The following is a 15098-nucleotide window of genomic DNA, read 5'->3' on the forward strand; positions in this document are numbered from 1 at the left end:
GTATGGAGAAGCAGCCAAATATATTAGATGAGTGACACAGGAGTTCAAAAGAGTAGTTTCTAGTGAGTCTCCGGCTGTCCAAAAAGATTTTGTTGTTGTTGTTGTTCACTAAAAGGCAGGAAGAATGAAGGTAGCAAAAATAAGAAAGCACAGAGTGTGTTTTCAGAGGGTTTTTGTAAGGAGTGGTAGATGATAGATAATGTTATGCAAGTAGTTCAAGACTACATTGGAGGAGCTTTTAAGGACATCCTTCAAAGTTGGGACTTAATTTCATAGCAGTGGGAGAACCACTGAAGGCTTTTGCATTGAGAGAAGGGAATGATATTTATAGCATAAAATTAGAGTTTTAGAGCCAGAAGAACGTTAGGAGTCACTTCATCCAAGCACCTGCTATTACAGAGAACCAAATTGATCTGTTGGAAATGTAAGGGGTGGGTCTGATGGATTAGAACTGGAAGGCAAGGAGGCTAACTATAGGACCACCACAGCGGTCTAGGCATGCAGTGGGTTGGACTGGGACTTGGGGTGAGGAACAGCAGTCAGGAATGATGTCAAGATTGTAAATCCAGGTGACAACAAGGAGGGCACCATCAACACAAATGGTAGACTGCCATGGGAAGATACTTCCAGAGGGAGGGATTTCGTTTTAGATGTAGAATGTGAGAAAATGTCCGGGAGGAAGCTGGAGGCTCTAATAGGGCAGTCAAGCCATTTGCATTCACTGACGAGCATTCCTCCTCTCTCCAGGAAGACCTTTCACTTCTTTTGCTAAGAATGCATCTTTGTAAGTGGCTAACATGGGGCAGGCAGCTAGAGCAACCGAATCAGTGTTTCTGACCTCGAGTGAGAAGTATGGCAGGCAGCTCACCCTCACACCCAAATACAATTAAAGATGAGGGTCTGATGTAGCATGAGAGATGAATCCTGGGCATCATCTACAAAAAGGAAGTAGTAGCAGCCACAGGAATAGATAAGAGTTATGCAGAAGTGAACAAACACCAAGAGTGCACCTTGGGGTACCCCTCTATTTAGGATACAGGAAAAGAAAGTGGTGCCAATAAGTAAAACAGAGAAAGAAATCAGGGATTTGTAGAGGATCATTTCTGACCCTTAGTTTACTTTTTCTTGCTGTGTTCAACATTTAAGAACTCAAATTCTGATACGGTCATCACAATTGAGGGCTAACTTAGTGGCCAAGCAAGGGAATAAAGGAGTCTAGGTTGCTAGAGGCTGTCATGCTAACAACGAACACTGAGTACAGATTCCAGAGACAGGGAAGGGAAGCCAGGAGATGGGTGATAGTTGGGGGCACATAAATAGGACTGTGCAGACTGTAGTCTGGGATGGGATGAAGGGGGCCGGGTGGTGTAGGGGTGAAAAGGAGAGAGGTTATACTCACACAGGGAGTACAGAATGGGTCAGCTCTTGGGAACTGTCATATATATATATATATATATAGTCCTAAAGGCAAACATACGTAATGTAATAATGTAGGGATTACATGTTGAGCTGAATTATCTACTATACTGCTTTGTTCCCTTCGTGGGGTAGCTAAGGGATGGTGAGATGCTACTCTTAGGCTTTATTAATCTGCCAAATTCATTCCTTCTACTGGAACCCTTTTCAACTAATGTTTAAAATGATTGTGTTGTTGGCTGAGCTTTGTATTATGTGGAGATTTTTTTTTACGTACTGTGTTTATTTAACCTGTGAAGTGGGACTACAGCAGTAACCTCCTTGAAAACTCACTACAGTGAACAATTTTATGATTAGTTTTGAAAAGAAAAATTCACTAATGTCTGAACCAATCAGGGAGCAGATGTATACACAAATGCGGTTTCTCTACCACAGAAACTGAGATGTCTTTAGAACCAGGGATGCGAGTAGGAGAGTGGGGGCCGGAGTTAGGGTCCTGAGCATTCGGTTAATGAAAATGCATGATGTTCTTTTTTTTAAATGTGCTTTAAAATCAATGATGTTTTAATCATCATGACAAAATGTTTGAATCCACCATTTAAAGCTCTTTAACTTTTCTGCATCTTTCCACTCACGCCTCACTCCACCCCCTCCCGTACCACGCCTGGGTCGTTCCCACGGACCTCTCTCTCCTCCCCTTGTGCCCAGTCCCTCTTTCATGCCACTTCCTTGCAGAAGACGCACCAGAGCGCCCTGCAGGTACAGCAGAAAGCTGAGGCACTGCTCCAGGCCGGCCACTATGACGCTGATGCCATCCGGGAATGTGCCGAGAAGGTGGCCCTCCACTGGCAGCAGCTCATGCTGAAGATGGAAGACCGGCTAAAACTAGTCAATGCCTCTGTGGCATTTTATAAAACTTCTGAACAGGTGAGGGAAGGGCTGTGGGATATGGGAGACTAATGTCAATGCAGGGTGGTTTTTTCCCTTCATCCTGCGAATCTGTAGTAACTCCCTCAAGAAGAAGCTAGTCCTCCCAATACTAGCCTTTGGGAGTAATGACGTGGAAATAACTACAGTTAGCCTCCTTATAATATTTTCCATTAAAGAAGTGAACCATGTGATCTGTTTCTTGTAAAATCTCAAACTCATCAGTTCTAGGTGTTGAAGGAGAAATTAGGTGTATGCTGAATACTAGATTTGAGGGCTGTATCAGTCAGTTACTACCACAATAATGCTGTATAACAAACTACCCCACCACTCAGTGGCATAAAACAATAAGCATTTTGTTTTTAAGTATTCGAGTTCAGCTGATCTTGGCTAAGTTTGGTAGAACTGGGCTCCAAGCTGGAGATCTGGTCTAGATCTGCTTTCATGTCTCTCAGTCTCCTGGATCAACAGCTACTTGAGACAAATTTATGGTGAAAAGCAGGAGTGCAAGAGCCCAAGATCTACTGTGCCCCAAATCACAAGTCTCTGCTTATGTCACATGCTCTAACATCCTTTTGGCCAAAACAAGTCACACAGCCAAGACAACATCAGTGAGGTAGGAAAGTATATGCCTCCAGTGAAGGTCAGGAGAGTAGGGTGACAACCTGCTGGACATAATCTAATGTGCCACAGTCAGGCACTAGGCTTGGAAAACACACAGCTCTTTTACTCATGGGGCTCTCCATCTGATGGAGGAAACACAGCTGTCTGTCCCTAGTAGACTATGAGCCTAGCTGGTAGGATGGTGCAGCTGTGGGAGAAAAGGCAGGAGATACGTACAGCAGGATGACAAGGATTTAGACCCCTTACTTTCCCATCTGTACAGCAATATGCACAAAGGCTAAGAGGATTTCTAACTGATTTGGGTGCTTTCAGGGAATTCTTTCATGAAATAGAGGTTTAAAACAGAAGTAATTTTACTCAATGTAAAATACTTCCCTCCTTGAAATTGCTTCCTGGTAGAAATAGATCAGAGAAACATTCTCCTCTGGGTGACTTACAGGGGCCATGGGAAAGTCTATCCGGAAGTAAATAAAACGTGCCTGTCAGAGGGCCCTGTGGCCTCCACACCATCTCTCTGTTCTCCTGTTGTTTCAGAGTGATGGTGCCTTTGATGGCCCCAGAGTTGGGAGCAGCAGACTAAGATGATTTGTAGATTCAACGCAATCCTAATCAAAACCCAGCAAACATTTTTGTAAAAATTGATATGCTGATTGTAAGATATATATGGAAATACAAAGAATCAAGAATAGCCAGTCTGGAAAAGAAAAAACAAAGTTGGAGGAGTTACACTACCTGATTTTAAGACTTAACCTAAAGCTACAGTGATCAAGACAAAATGGTGTTGGTGTAAGAATAGACACAGGGAAAAAGAATAGAGATTCCAGAAGTAGACCCACAAATATGCAGTTGATTTTTGACAAAACAATTCAAAAGTGAAGTCTTCAACAAATGATGCCAGATGACTAAATATAGGCTTCCCCTGCTATCTGAAAGTAGAGTGTTCCTATGAAAACTTTTGTAAGCTGAGATCAGATGTAAAGAAGCAATGACCACTGATTTATATGGAAAAAAATTTTGAATATTCCCAGATCCAAAAAGTAACCTCTTTTAGGCCTTTCTGAAATCTTAGGGACACATCTTGCTAACAGATGCACAGAATAAGTCAAGATAAAGCACGGATGGTCACAGACACAATTCAGAGCTGAGGCAGCTGGATGCTGAGATGCTGGGTGTAGTTCCCGGGGATGGAGCTTGGGGATCACGCTCACTGCTCGGGGTGCATGCTGCCTCTGGGGCAGCTCGCTGCAGAACAAACGCTGAACACTCTTTTCACTTTTTACCTTTTTTTATTTTTTTTTAAAATTTTATTGTTATGTTAATCACTTTTTACCTTTTTTTAATAAAAGTGAAAACCCTCCTCATATCTCTTTCAGTTAGCAAAAACAGGTACGAATGTAGTCTTTCAAAAAAGTGAGGTGCGTGTGAAAAGCAGGGAATACCTGTATCCAGATTTTTTTTTAATGAGGTTTAGTCCTTGTCTAGTATCATACACAAATTTTAGTTTTTGATGGGCTTAGAAGGGGACAAAGCACTACATTAAAGAGTCAGGAAATTTGACCCCGAACTGACCTTGCCAAAGGTCACCTTTCTGGATTTCTGTTTCTTTACCTGCTAAATTAAAGGATTTATGCTTGATAATCTTTTCATTTCTTCTAGTTCCCAAGTTGATTTTAGTCCAGTACTATCATGGGATATAATTATGTCTTTTCTTAAAGTTTTTGCTTGTCTATAATCCATTTTCTCTCAAGATGTGGGCCCTCCTACACATGTTCATGCCTTGCAGGAGGAGAGGTGTGTGGTGCTAGAGGAGTCAGAATTCAGGGACAGGCCTTCTCATGACATGGGGAGCATGTTGGCTACAAGGGTATGTGGCTTGGGACATCTTTCAGCTCAGTTCCTCACTCAGTAAACATCCTATCCAACACCATACTCTTCAGCAAAAGGGATGACTTTCTCAGGCAAAGGGGACCCAGGATATTGTAGCTCTCCCCCTCCCCCCCCCAGGCTGCCATATCCAAGCATTCAAAGCCTACTGAAGGAAAGTATAGGAATATGAGTTTCTATTTTCTGCACCCTTTCCTAGGCCTTGGCACAAGACCACCCTGGGTCCCCTTCTTTTACACCCAACCTAATTTCCATCCAAGTCCATTCAAAATGCTTTTACTTTTAAAGCATGGCTTCTTAGCACTTGGAGAGCAATTATTTTTTAAGTTAACCCAAATTTATTATCCTCTGAAGAAAATGTCTGTTTTGTAATAGAAGGCCTGAAGATGTCATTGCCTTATAACAATACTTCTAGACATTTTTTGCTGGGATATTTTTGCCAAGGGAGGGGAAAGAAAACATTCACTGATGGCTCATGAGTCCCACAACACAAGCCACTTCCTCCTTCACTTCTGTTGAGGGCTACTTCCTATAGGGCAAGTACAGATGGTTGGGCAAGCCTAGTATCTTCTCTAAACTTCATTTTCCTGCTCTGCCACATTCACAGCATTATCATAAGTTTCCAGCGATAGAATATGTAGAAATCACTTTGAAACCCCCGAAATTACTGGTCTTTCTTACTCTATATACGATCCCTAAGTGATGTCAGCCTTCAGCCAACGACTGTCAGAAGATGATTACAAAATCCATCTCTCAGTCCTAATCTGTCTCCCAAGCTCCACTGCATCGTGGACTTCCCTTCCATGTCCCAGGGGCACTGTGTGTTCTAAATCTACAGACTGAACTTCAAATGAAACACGTCACCTGCACAGGGTTCTGTCGGCTGAAGGTGCTCAGAAAACACTTCCCTGATCTATTAATTTACTGAGCCTTTCCTCCGTGGTTCATTAGGTCTGTAGTGTCCTGGAGAGTTTAGAGCAAGAATATCGGAGAGACGAGGACTGGTGTGGCGGACGAGATAAACTGGGACCAGCAGCAGAGATCGACCATGTCATCCCACTCATCAGCAAACATTTGGAACAAAAGGAGGCCTTTCTTAAGGTCAGCACACTGTCATCCAAGGTCACACACACACACACACACACACACACGCTTCATCATATGGGCTTTCCATCCGCCTGTTTTTCCTCATTTCTTATCTAAAGGGAGGCATTTGCAGAGAAGATACTGGCTAGTTAATTTGAAAGGTTGAAAAGTTATGCTTCCAATGTTATTTATTTCTCTTAGCACTTTCTATATAATTAGACAGTGCTACACGATTACTGCAGGGGCCATGTTCAAATATCTTAATATCCCATTGATGTTGGTAATTGAGAAAAACACATAGTTTCACCCAGTTATGTTTGGTTTATGAAAATATTTTTAATTGAAATATATAAGCCTTGGGAGCGCCTGGCTGGCTCAGTCAGTAGAGCATGCAAACTCTTGATCTCAGGGTCGTGAGTTCGAGCCCCCATGTTGGGTGTAGAGATAACTTAAAAGAAATAAATTTTAAATATATATATATATATACATATATATGTCTAGATATAAAACAGTATTAAAATAAATATTTTATAAATGGATGATGCAAAATTTAGGGCAAAAATTAAATTAAATTTAGACACCTTATTTTTGCCAATCTAACAATTATCAATAACCAATGGCTATAACACCATTTATTCTGTTGCATGAAGAGAGAAATACCTCATTTTTTTATGTTTTGTCCTTAATAGAGCCCCGGCTTCTCAGGGAGGAAGCACAGTCCTGCTCTGAGCAGGCTTTCAGCTAGTGTGGAAAGTCCTAGTAAGCCTCTTTCCTACAGCCTTTGGTCATCTCTCTGACAGATTCATCTGTGTTAAAACTCATCTAAAGGCTCTGTTTACTCTCAAATTTCTTGCTTTCATGTTCTGCTTCCTTTCAGGTTTCTGAGAGTACAAAGAGAATTTTTATATCCTGACATGTTGCCACTGCTTTTCTATAACTCTGTAATTAACTGACTTTCTTTTATTAAGGATTTTCTGTACTTGAACCACTTCTTTGAGTTTCACTTTTTTCCCTCTCACCCTCTCTTTTTGCAATGGCTTCTCCCTACCCTCCTCCGATCAGGTGTCTGCACCTGCGCTCAATCAAAACCCTTAGTAATCAGCCCTTACCAATAAGATTAAATAAAAAGGCTTTGTACAGGGCCTAAGAGATTTTAAAAATCTTCAGCACCATAAAACAAAGTTTAAAACAATGACTGAAAGAGAGCATATGAAAGACTTTTTTTTAAAGTGGTATAGAAATACTACTTCATACTTACATGTTTCTTTTGAAGAATGAAAGAAGAAAATGTTCTGGTCTAATGTTTTCCATACATGCCTAAAATCATAGGTGAGAAACTCTCTGTTGCTGTGGGAATTAAATGCCCGATGGATGGAACACTGAGTTCTCCATTTGAATGTATTAGTTGATCTATGTTGGATACCTTAGCTTTGGACCACCATCCAGCTGTTATGTTCACGGACCTCACAATAGATGGGCCCACCCAACAGTCTTTTACCAGAGCTCCCAGAAACCCCTATTGTTAATGCAAAATTTAAAAAATTTTTTACTATATAATTTAGAGAATCAGTTGTTAAACATAAAAAGATGTTAAAGTTTGAGTTTTGTCTAGATAATATTGGAAACTGTAGATTAAAAATTAGTGGACTAGGGTAAATAACAGTCCCCCTTATCGATGAGGAATATGTTCCAAGACCCCAGCGGATGCCTGAATCTGCGAATAGAGTTGAACTCTGTATATACCATGCTTTTCCCTACTCATGTACACCTATGATAAAGTTTAGTTTATAAATAAGTCACAGTAAGAGATGAACAGCTGATAATAGATAACTGATAAATAAAGAGAACAACTATGACAATATACTGTAATAACAGTTATGTGAGTATGGTCTGTCCCTCAAAATAACCTCACTGGACTGTCCTCATTCTTCTTGTGATAGTGTCAGACAATAAAATGCCTGCATGGCGAGACAAAGTGAGGGAAATGGCGTAGGCACTGTGATGTAGCAATAAGCTACTTCCTGGCCTGACAATAGATCAGGAGGACCACCTGCTTCAGGACTGCAGTGGATTGTGGGTAACGGACGCTACAGAGATGAAAACCATGGATAAGGGGAGATTTATACTGTCTCCAGACTCGTACAACAGAAAAAATTCTGCTCTTTATAGAAATTCAGAAATTCTGTGGTCTTGAGAGAAATGAGAAATACTCTGTCCATAGTCCTAGATTCCAGCCCAGGTGTGCTTCATGATTGCTGCCCTTTCTGGGCCTGGGTCTCCTCCATGGGCACAAGGAGAGTGTGACCTGCCCTCTCTGCCACCCACAGCTAATGGAGGCATAAAGAGGGTAGTGTAATGGCTCTTATTCCTGTGTGTGGATCCAGTATTTCCCAGCAACAGGATATTAGTGTTATTGAGGTGGAAGTGGATTTTAAGGACAGATAAGTTTTCTAAATGTGGGTGACTTCCACTTTAGATAGGGAATGTATGGTTAATAGGCTTGTTTACCAAATTTGCTTTCTCGAGTCTAAATGAAACAAATGTGAAAGTGGCTGATCCCCATGGTCCTCTAAGAGGCATTCTGGTGACAGAGGAAAGCCAGCCTGAGGAGTTAGTACCTATGACATTAGTCATACTGAATCAGCAGAGAGGCAGTCAAGGGATGGCTGAATTCTGATTTTTCTCTGGGATGGGAAGGGGAGAGGCCCAGGGAGTAATTCTTTACGCCACAAAAGGGTGAGCCTCCCACACTGAAATGGGAGTGTCTGTGAACCAGAAGTGGCCTCCGGGGCTCTGCTCACTCAGAGCTACAGAAATTTCTCCACCGACACCCCTTCCGCAGGGTCTCAGAGCCCACGGCCCTGCTGGGGTCCTCACACCTCGGTCTCTTTCAGGCCTGTACCCTGGCACGGCGGAACGCGGAGGTGTTCCTCAAGTACATCCACAGGAACAACGTTAGCATGCCCAGTGCCGCTGGCCACACCCGGGGACCTGAGCAGCAGGTGAAAGGTCAGTGCGGGCGTCTGGCCGCGAGCCGAGTCAGCAGCACAGACCCGACGCTGCACGCCTGGTCGCTATGTGCTCCCGCATCTCCTGCTGCTTCTCCTCCAATAAGAAGACATTCGATGTGGGGTGGCATGGGCTGTGGGGATTCATGGGCAATGTTTAAACGTGCATCGGGATTGGGAAAAGGAGAATGAAGATAAAATTTCCCTAGCACTTTTTCATTCATCTTGATCTTAGAGCAGCACTTAAAAGGATTTTCTGAAGGCACAGACATGGTCTTATATCTACGCTGTGCGTATAGAAGCCACTAGTCACGTGGGCTGCAGAGCACTTGACTAATGTGGCAAATGCAACTGAAGAACTAAATTTTTTCTTCTATTGGATATTAATTAGTTTAAATGTAAGTAGCCAGATGTGCTAACATATTAAGAAGCACAGACTAGGCTATCTTACAGCCTGGAAACGAGACACAGACAGAATTGTAAAACCAAGTTCTGTTACATTTTTACTTACTGTGTGAGCTTTTAAAACTTCAGTTCTCTTGCTTTAAAATGAAGGGCGTCTGAACTCTTGCTCATCAAAATGTGGCCTCCACACTAGCAGCCCTGGCATCACCTGGGAGTGTGTAAGAAACAGGACCTCAGGCCCTGCCTTAGACCTACAGAATTAGAAGCTGCATTTTGGCAAGAGCTCCTGCCAGCCCCAACCAGATGATTTGTGTGCACATAAAATTTAGATAAGTACTGGTCTAGAAGTCTTTAATCTCTCTCTGAATTCTATAAAGTGTACAATTACATGAAAAAATCAGTAACCTTTAATAATTGCTTAGTAGATGACCACATTAAGCTTAAATTACCGGTGGTATCACTTATGCTGGACCATGCAGAAATTAGCCTTTGAGTGGGTGAAGAATTTTACAGATGTCATCTTGACACAGCAGAGGGCTCCCAGCCTGGACACCGAGGCCAGGGAAGGAGCTGAAACTGACTTGGAGTGAGGGGTGGGGTAGGCCAAGGGCTGCAGAGCCCACAGTGGGAGGCGCTGCTCAGGGAGCTCGGGAGGTGGCAAGATCAGAGGCCACTGGGAAGAATTAAATTTAGGAATAAAATTCTCTACAGAGAAGAGGGAGGCAGGTTCCTCTCCCAGAGGTGCTCCCCGTTTGAGGTCCAGGGACCCTGTGGCTGGCTGGCCCATCCTGCATGCTGCAATGCTTGTGTTCTGACTTAGTGATGCAGGCAGCCGTGTGGGGGAGGCCAGCTGCCTGCTGAGCGAGCACATGCCCCCCCATACCTCAACGTGCTGTGAGAGTCAGGCTCTCAGAAAGAGCAGGATATGCTGCACCTTCATGGGGGTGAGGGCAGGCTGTTGTCCTTGGGAAAGCTTTCCAGAAGGGGAGAAATGAAATCTGAAACACTTTAGGACTTTTGCCTGATCAGGGTTGATTCTCTTAACCACCCTACCCTGTAAGATTCTGCAGTGAGCAAAGCTCTGATTAGGAGACAAAAAGATTAAAGTAAACACTGGTTCTCACTTGTCTTTGCCCAATTGAGGCTTCCACCTGAGCAGGGACCTACAATTTCTCCTATACTCATTTCTTTTCTACCCGCTGCCTGGACCTAAGGCCAGTGCCACTTATTTTAAGTTTTTGTTAAAGGCGCAATTATTACGGCATAACAACCAAAAACTCAGTGACATACGACTGTCAGCATTTATTGTTCAAGTCACTGTGCATTGGCTGGGGATCATCCGGGCTCAGCAATGCCGTTCTGCAAGCCTGGCTGGCTTATGCCTCACTACAGGGTGGAGTCTTGTCTGCTCCACATGTACTAATTCTGGGACCTCAACTGAAGAAGGGTTTACCCAGGAAGACTCTTACAGTGATGAGGGCAAGGTCAAGTGCACAAGCACGCTAAATTCCTGCTTGTATAATATCTGTTAACAACCCTTGTACCAGAGGAAGTCACGTGGCTGAGCCCTAGGGCAGGGGTGAGGAGATTCAATTTGTCTCTTTGGGGAGGATCTAAAAGTTACATAATAAAGGCATGGATATAGGGATTGGTGGATAATTAGACCTGTAAAAGTTCTCAGCCTAAGGGAAGAGAGACAGATTCTGTCCTTAGAGAATCAAACTTCCAAGAGGATTCATGAAAAGTTCTAAGTACAAGCACTGCAAATTGGTTGTACCCTTTCTTAAAAAAAAATTTTATTGAAATGCAATTTAGTTAACATATGCTGTATTACTAGTTTCAGGGGTAGAGTCTAGTGATTCATCAGTTGCATGTAACACCCAGTGCTCATCACATCAAGTGCCCTCCTTAATGCCCATCACCCGGTTACCCCATCCCCCACCCCCTTCCCCTCCAGCAACCCTCAATTTGTTCCCTTACAGTCAAGAGTCTCTTACGGTTCGTCTCTCTCTGTTTTTATCTTATTTTTTCCTTCTCTTCCCCTATGTTATCTGTTTTGTTTCTTAAATTCCACATATGAGTGAAATCATATGGTATTTGTCTTTCTCTGACTGGCTGATTTCACTTAGCATGATACTCTCTAGTTCCATCCACATCATTGCAAGTGGCAAGATTTCAGTGTTTTTTGATGGCTGAGTAAGATTCCATTGTATATACCACATCTTCTTTATCCATCTGGGCTCTTTCCGTAGTTTGGCTATTGTGGACATTGCTGCTTTAAACACTGGGGTGAAGGTGCCCCTTTCTGTAAAGCACAGTAGTCTGTGCTTCACAGCCCCTGTGGCCCAGAGGAACAAGGCGGCTAAGGACTCAGGCTCTGAAGTCAAACATTCCTATCTGAATGACCCTGGGCAAGGTACCTATCCTCTCTGAACCTCACTTTCTTCATCTGTAAATGGAGGTAATAATGGCACGTGCATCACAGGGGAATTAATGTGAGAATATGTGCCTGCCACAGAGTGAGTGCTTAATAAATACTGATTTTTCATATCATCGTTATGGTGTACTAGTGTCTAACAGAGTTAGCAGGAAGCCGGAGGCAGACATAATACAGACTAAATGTGAGTGCTTCCAGCACAGAGCACACCATTCAAACACGTAGGGAATCTGGGCACGTGGCCAGCTGCTGCAGTGATGGGAGGAAGGAGAGACTGGACACGGATGGACACCTGCCGTGGCCCACCATCAAGTTACATGCCTTGTGCATGTCCTCTCACCTGACATCACTGCAGGTAACACGAGAAAAGCTTTCACCGTTTCTTATGATCAGATCGCAACAACACGGAAATTTGGACCTAGAGACATGATTCTAGGTGGACACAATTCCAACACAGCTTCCCTTCGCTCGTGACTTAGGGGTCGCAAACTCGAGGCGGTGCTGTTCCGGTGCCGTGTACACAGCCTCCCATACAGGGCACAGAGTGCGGCTCGTGAGCCAGGTTGCCCGTGCAGTTACGCTGGTCCTCACGCTCTCGTTCCTCTCCCATCCTCTCCCAGAACCCAAAGGGGCTGGGATCCTTATCAAGCCCCCTTGCTGTCCATAGGCTCCAGGGGCCAGGTGAGTTAGTTGTTATGTTAAGAGCGGACACTTCCCGAGGTCTCTTACCATTAGGGACTGGTATTGGGATGAAGAGAATCAGGGTCACCTCTAAGTTCCCCTGGGGGCGTGCTCTTCCTCCCTTCACTGATGGAACCTCTTCAACAGGCTCCCGCCTCAGTCCCTCTGATCTTGCTCCCCTCTGGGAAATGCTTTCGGGTCCTCACTTTGGGTACCTGGATTAGTCCCCTGGGGAGGCGGGACAGTCACAGGCGTCTGGCAGCTGGGGTGTGCAGTGCAAGGAGCCAGCCAGACTTGTTTGGGGCCTTCCCGAGCCAGTGCTCCTCTCCTCTGCCCCCACAGCCATCCTGAGTGAGCTCTTACAGAGGGAGAATCGCGTCCTGCACTTCTGGACCTTGAAGAAGCGGCGGTTAGACCAGTGCCAGCAATATGTGGTGTTTGAGCGCAGCGCGAAGCAGGTATGTCCACGGCTCTCCTGGCTTCGCCTCCGTTCGGGGGACTGTTTGGACGCCCAGATGGCCACGGCATGGGACAGTCTGGAAGAGGGTCATGGAGGCAGGCAGAGTAGACACGGGAGGTGGTGCTGACCAAAGGAAGGAGAACGGACTCTCACTTACCCGTCAGTCAGCCTTTACCAAGCACGTTGTACCAGGAGTTGGGAGGAGATGCTGGGCTTAGATGGCCCCTAACTCGTGGACGATGCTGGGCCTGGACTAGAAGATGAGGGCTAGTGGATGAGATGCTGTCTTTACTGGTAGGCTATTCCTAGTCTGACGGGAGAGGGCTTAGTCAGCTACCTACTGACCAAATGTGCCGGTATTTCCCGGGTCTGTCACACTGTCCCAAACAGTGTGGCAGTGCATGTTTTCCTAAGGACAGCTGACTGTTGGGGGACTGGGTGGGTTGTCTCCTCCCACAGGCGCTGGACTGGATCCAAGAAACAGGTGAATATTACCTGTCAACACATACCTCCACTGGAGAGACCACAGAGGAGACTCAGGAACTGCTGAAGGAATATGGGGAATTCAGGGTGCCTGCCAAGGTAGGAAGCACTCGGGAGCCCACCCCACACCCACCTAGCACTCCCCAGTCTGGCCAGATTCATGTTATGGAAGGGAGAGCAGCCTCTCCACACCGGAATGTTGACCACAGGGCGGGTGGGGATGCATGGGTAGGATGATCTCCTTTGAAACCTGAATACCCAGAGGATTGCAGCTGCTGGATAGAGCATCTGTATGACGGAAGTCAGCAACTCTACACTGTGCTTCCGAATACTCATCTTCGTGCTCCAGGTCTAGACTCGGCTGTATTCTTTCAGACCCAGTAAGGCAGAGGGATGTATTCATGTGAAATGCACACTGCATGTGTGAACATCTGCACCTATCTGCATATTCTTGATGTTTGAATGGTTTGGGAAGTCTACCTTATAGGCCAATGACTATGGATGGGTTCACAAAGCAAGGTGAGTTCTTATTTCCTGAACTGACTACTTCCACCTGGCCTCAGAGCTGCAAACAAGCCAGGCTGGGGTCTCTGGGGAGCAAAATGTGCACTGGCACACATGCCCACATCCTTACACCCCCATTCACACTGAGGCAGGAAATGCTAGGGTAGGAGGAAATGTGTTTTCACAGCCAGGATTTGATCTGAGGACCCTTGGGTTGGAATGAAAATCTGACCTGTCTCCGTTCGCTCTTTGTAGCATCCTCGTCCCTCACACTGGGCTCCCTGCCATGGAGGAGCCTGTCTTGGCATCACTTCCTCACATGGCAGATGCTCTCCCCGGATGAGAGCTGCTTTTGTGGGGCGTCATGGTACTGGCGGGGGAATGTATTAATGCCCATCCTCCCCCCAGAGATCCTTCCGACACTAAAGGCAAGTTTCCTCTAGTTTGCTGTGACAAAAGTAGGCCCTTAGCCTCATTCCTGAACGTATCCTTCAGAAGGGATTATTCACTTTATGACTCCTACACTATGAACTTTTGATAGTGGGAAACCTTCCCCTGCATCCCTGTGAGCTTTGGGGCCTTTCCGTCCAATGTGGAAGGCTGTCAGTGTAGAGAAGAGACTCATTTCAGCACCAGCTAGAGCAGACAGCACCAGGAAGGTGACAGATACATGAACTCTTTTCAAATCCAAATGAAAATAGCTTTTGAATTACCTACTTTGTGTCTATCTGCCCCTCTCCAAATAGTGTCAATAATGAATCGTTAACAAGCTGAATGGTATCAGATCCACTGGTGTTCCTATCCACGTAGGATGGATTGTAGTAGAACTTCTTAGGATCGGAATCTGTTCATAAACCTAAGTGGAAATGTAGAGAATTATTTAGTCCATTTAAAAATCTTCCTTCCGTCTTTCTTCTCTTTTCCATTCGAGTTGTAACCACCGTAATTGGGTTCCATGCTTGTGGCCTTTCCTTCCTTCCCATCCATCCATCCTGCTCATCATTGCTGTTCACCTTTAAGACACTGGGTGGGTCATATTATGACCCAGTCCAAGAACTTCAGTGATTCGCCAGCGCCTTCAGGTGAACACCCTCCACAATGGCAGGACCTTACCTCCCCAGCTTTATCTTCATTATTCTTTCGTGTACATGTTATGCTCCAGCTGAATGGATGTATTTTCCTA

General features: G+C 44.8%; 1 protein-coding gene across 22 annotated transcripts in view; it reads left to right on the forward strand.

Annotated features, from left to right (window-relative positions):
• KALRN (kalirin RhoGEF kinase) overlaps nt 1-15098 on the forward strand; it is a 647217-nt gene that overhangs the window by 377949 nt on the left and 254170 nt on the right. For 16 of the 22 annotated variants that reach the window (XM_073894515.1, XM_073894519.1, XM_073894546.1 and 13 more), the window contains exons 17-21: nt 2125-2343; nt 5803-5952; nt 8832-8946; nt 12811-12926; nt 13388-13510. In XM_073894515.1, coding sequence (XP_073750616.1) covers nt 2125-2343; nt 5803-5952; nt 8832-8946; nt 12811-12926; nt 13388-13510 — 723 coding nt within the window. The remainder of the gene's footprint in view (nt 1-2124; nt 2344-5802; nt 5953-8831; nt 8947-12810; nt 12927-13387; nt 13511-15098) is intronic. The other 6 variants (XM_073894534.1, XM_073894545.1, XM_073894593.1 and 3 more) reach the window with 1 other exon arrangement.

Source organism: Callorhinus ursinus, unplaced genomic scaffold (assembly GCF_003265705.2).
Source record: "Callorhinus ursinus isolate GAN/ISIS: 27379988/994484 unplaced genomic scaffold, GSC_fseal_2.0 scaffold1, whole genome shotgun sequence".
Taxonomy (NCBI): domain Eukaryota; kingdom Metazoa; phylum Chordata; class Mammalia; order Carnivora; family Otariidae; genus Callorhinus; species Callorhinus ursinus.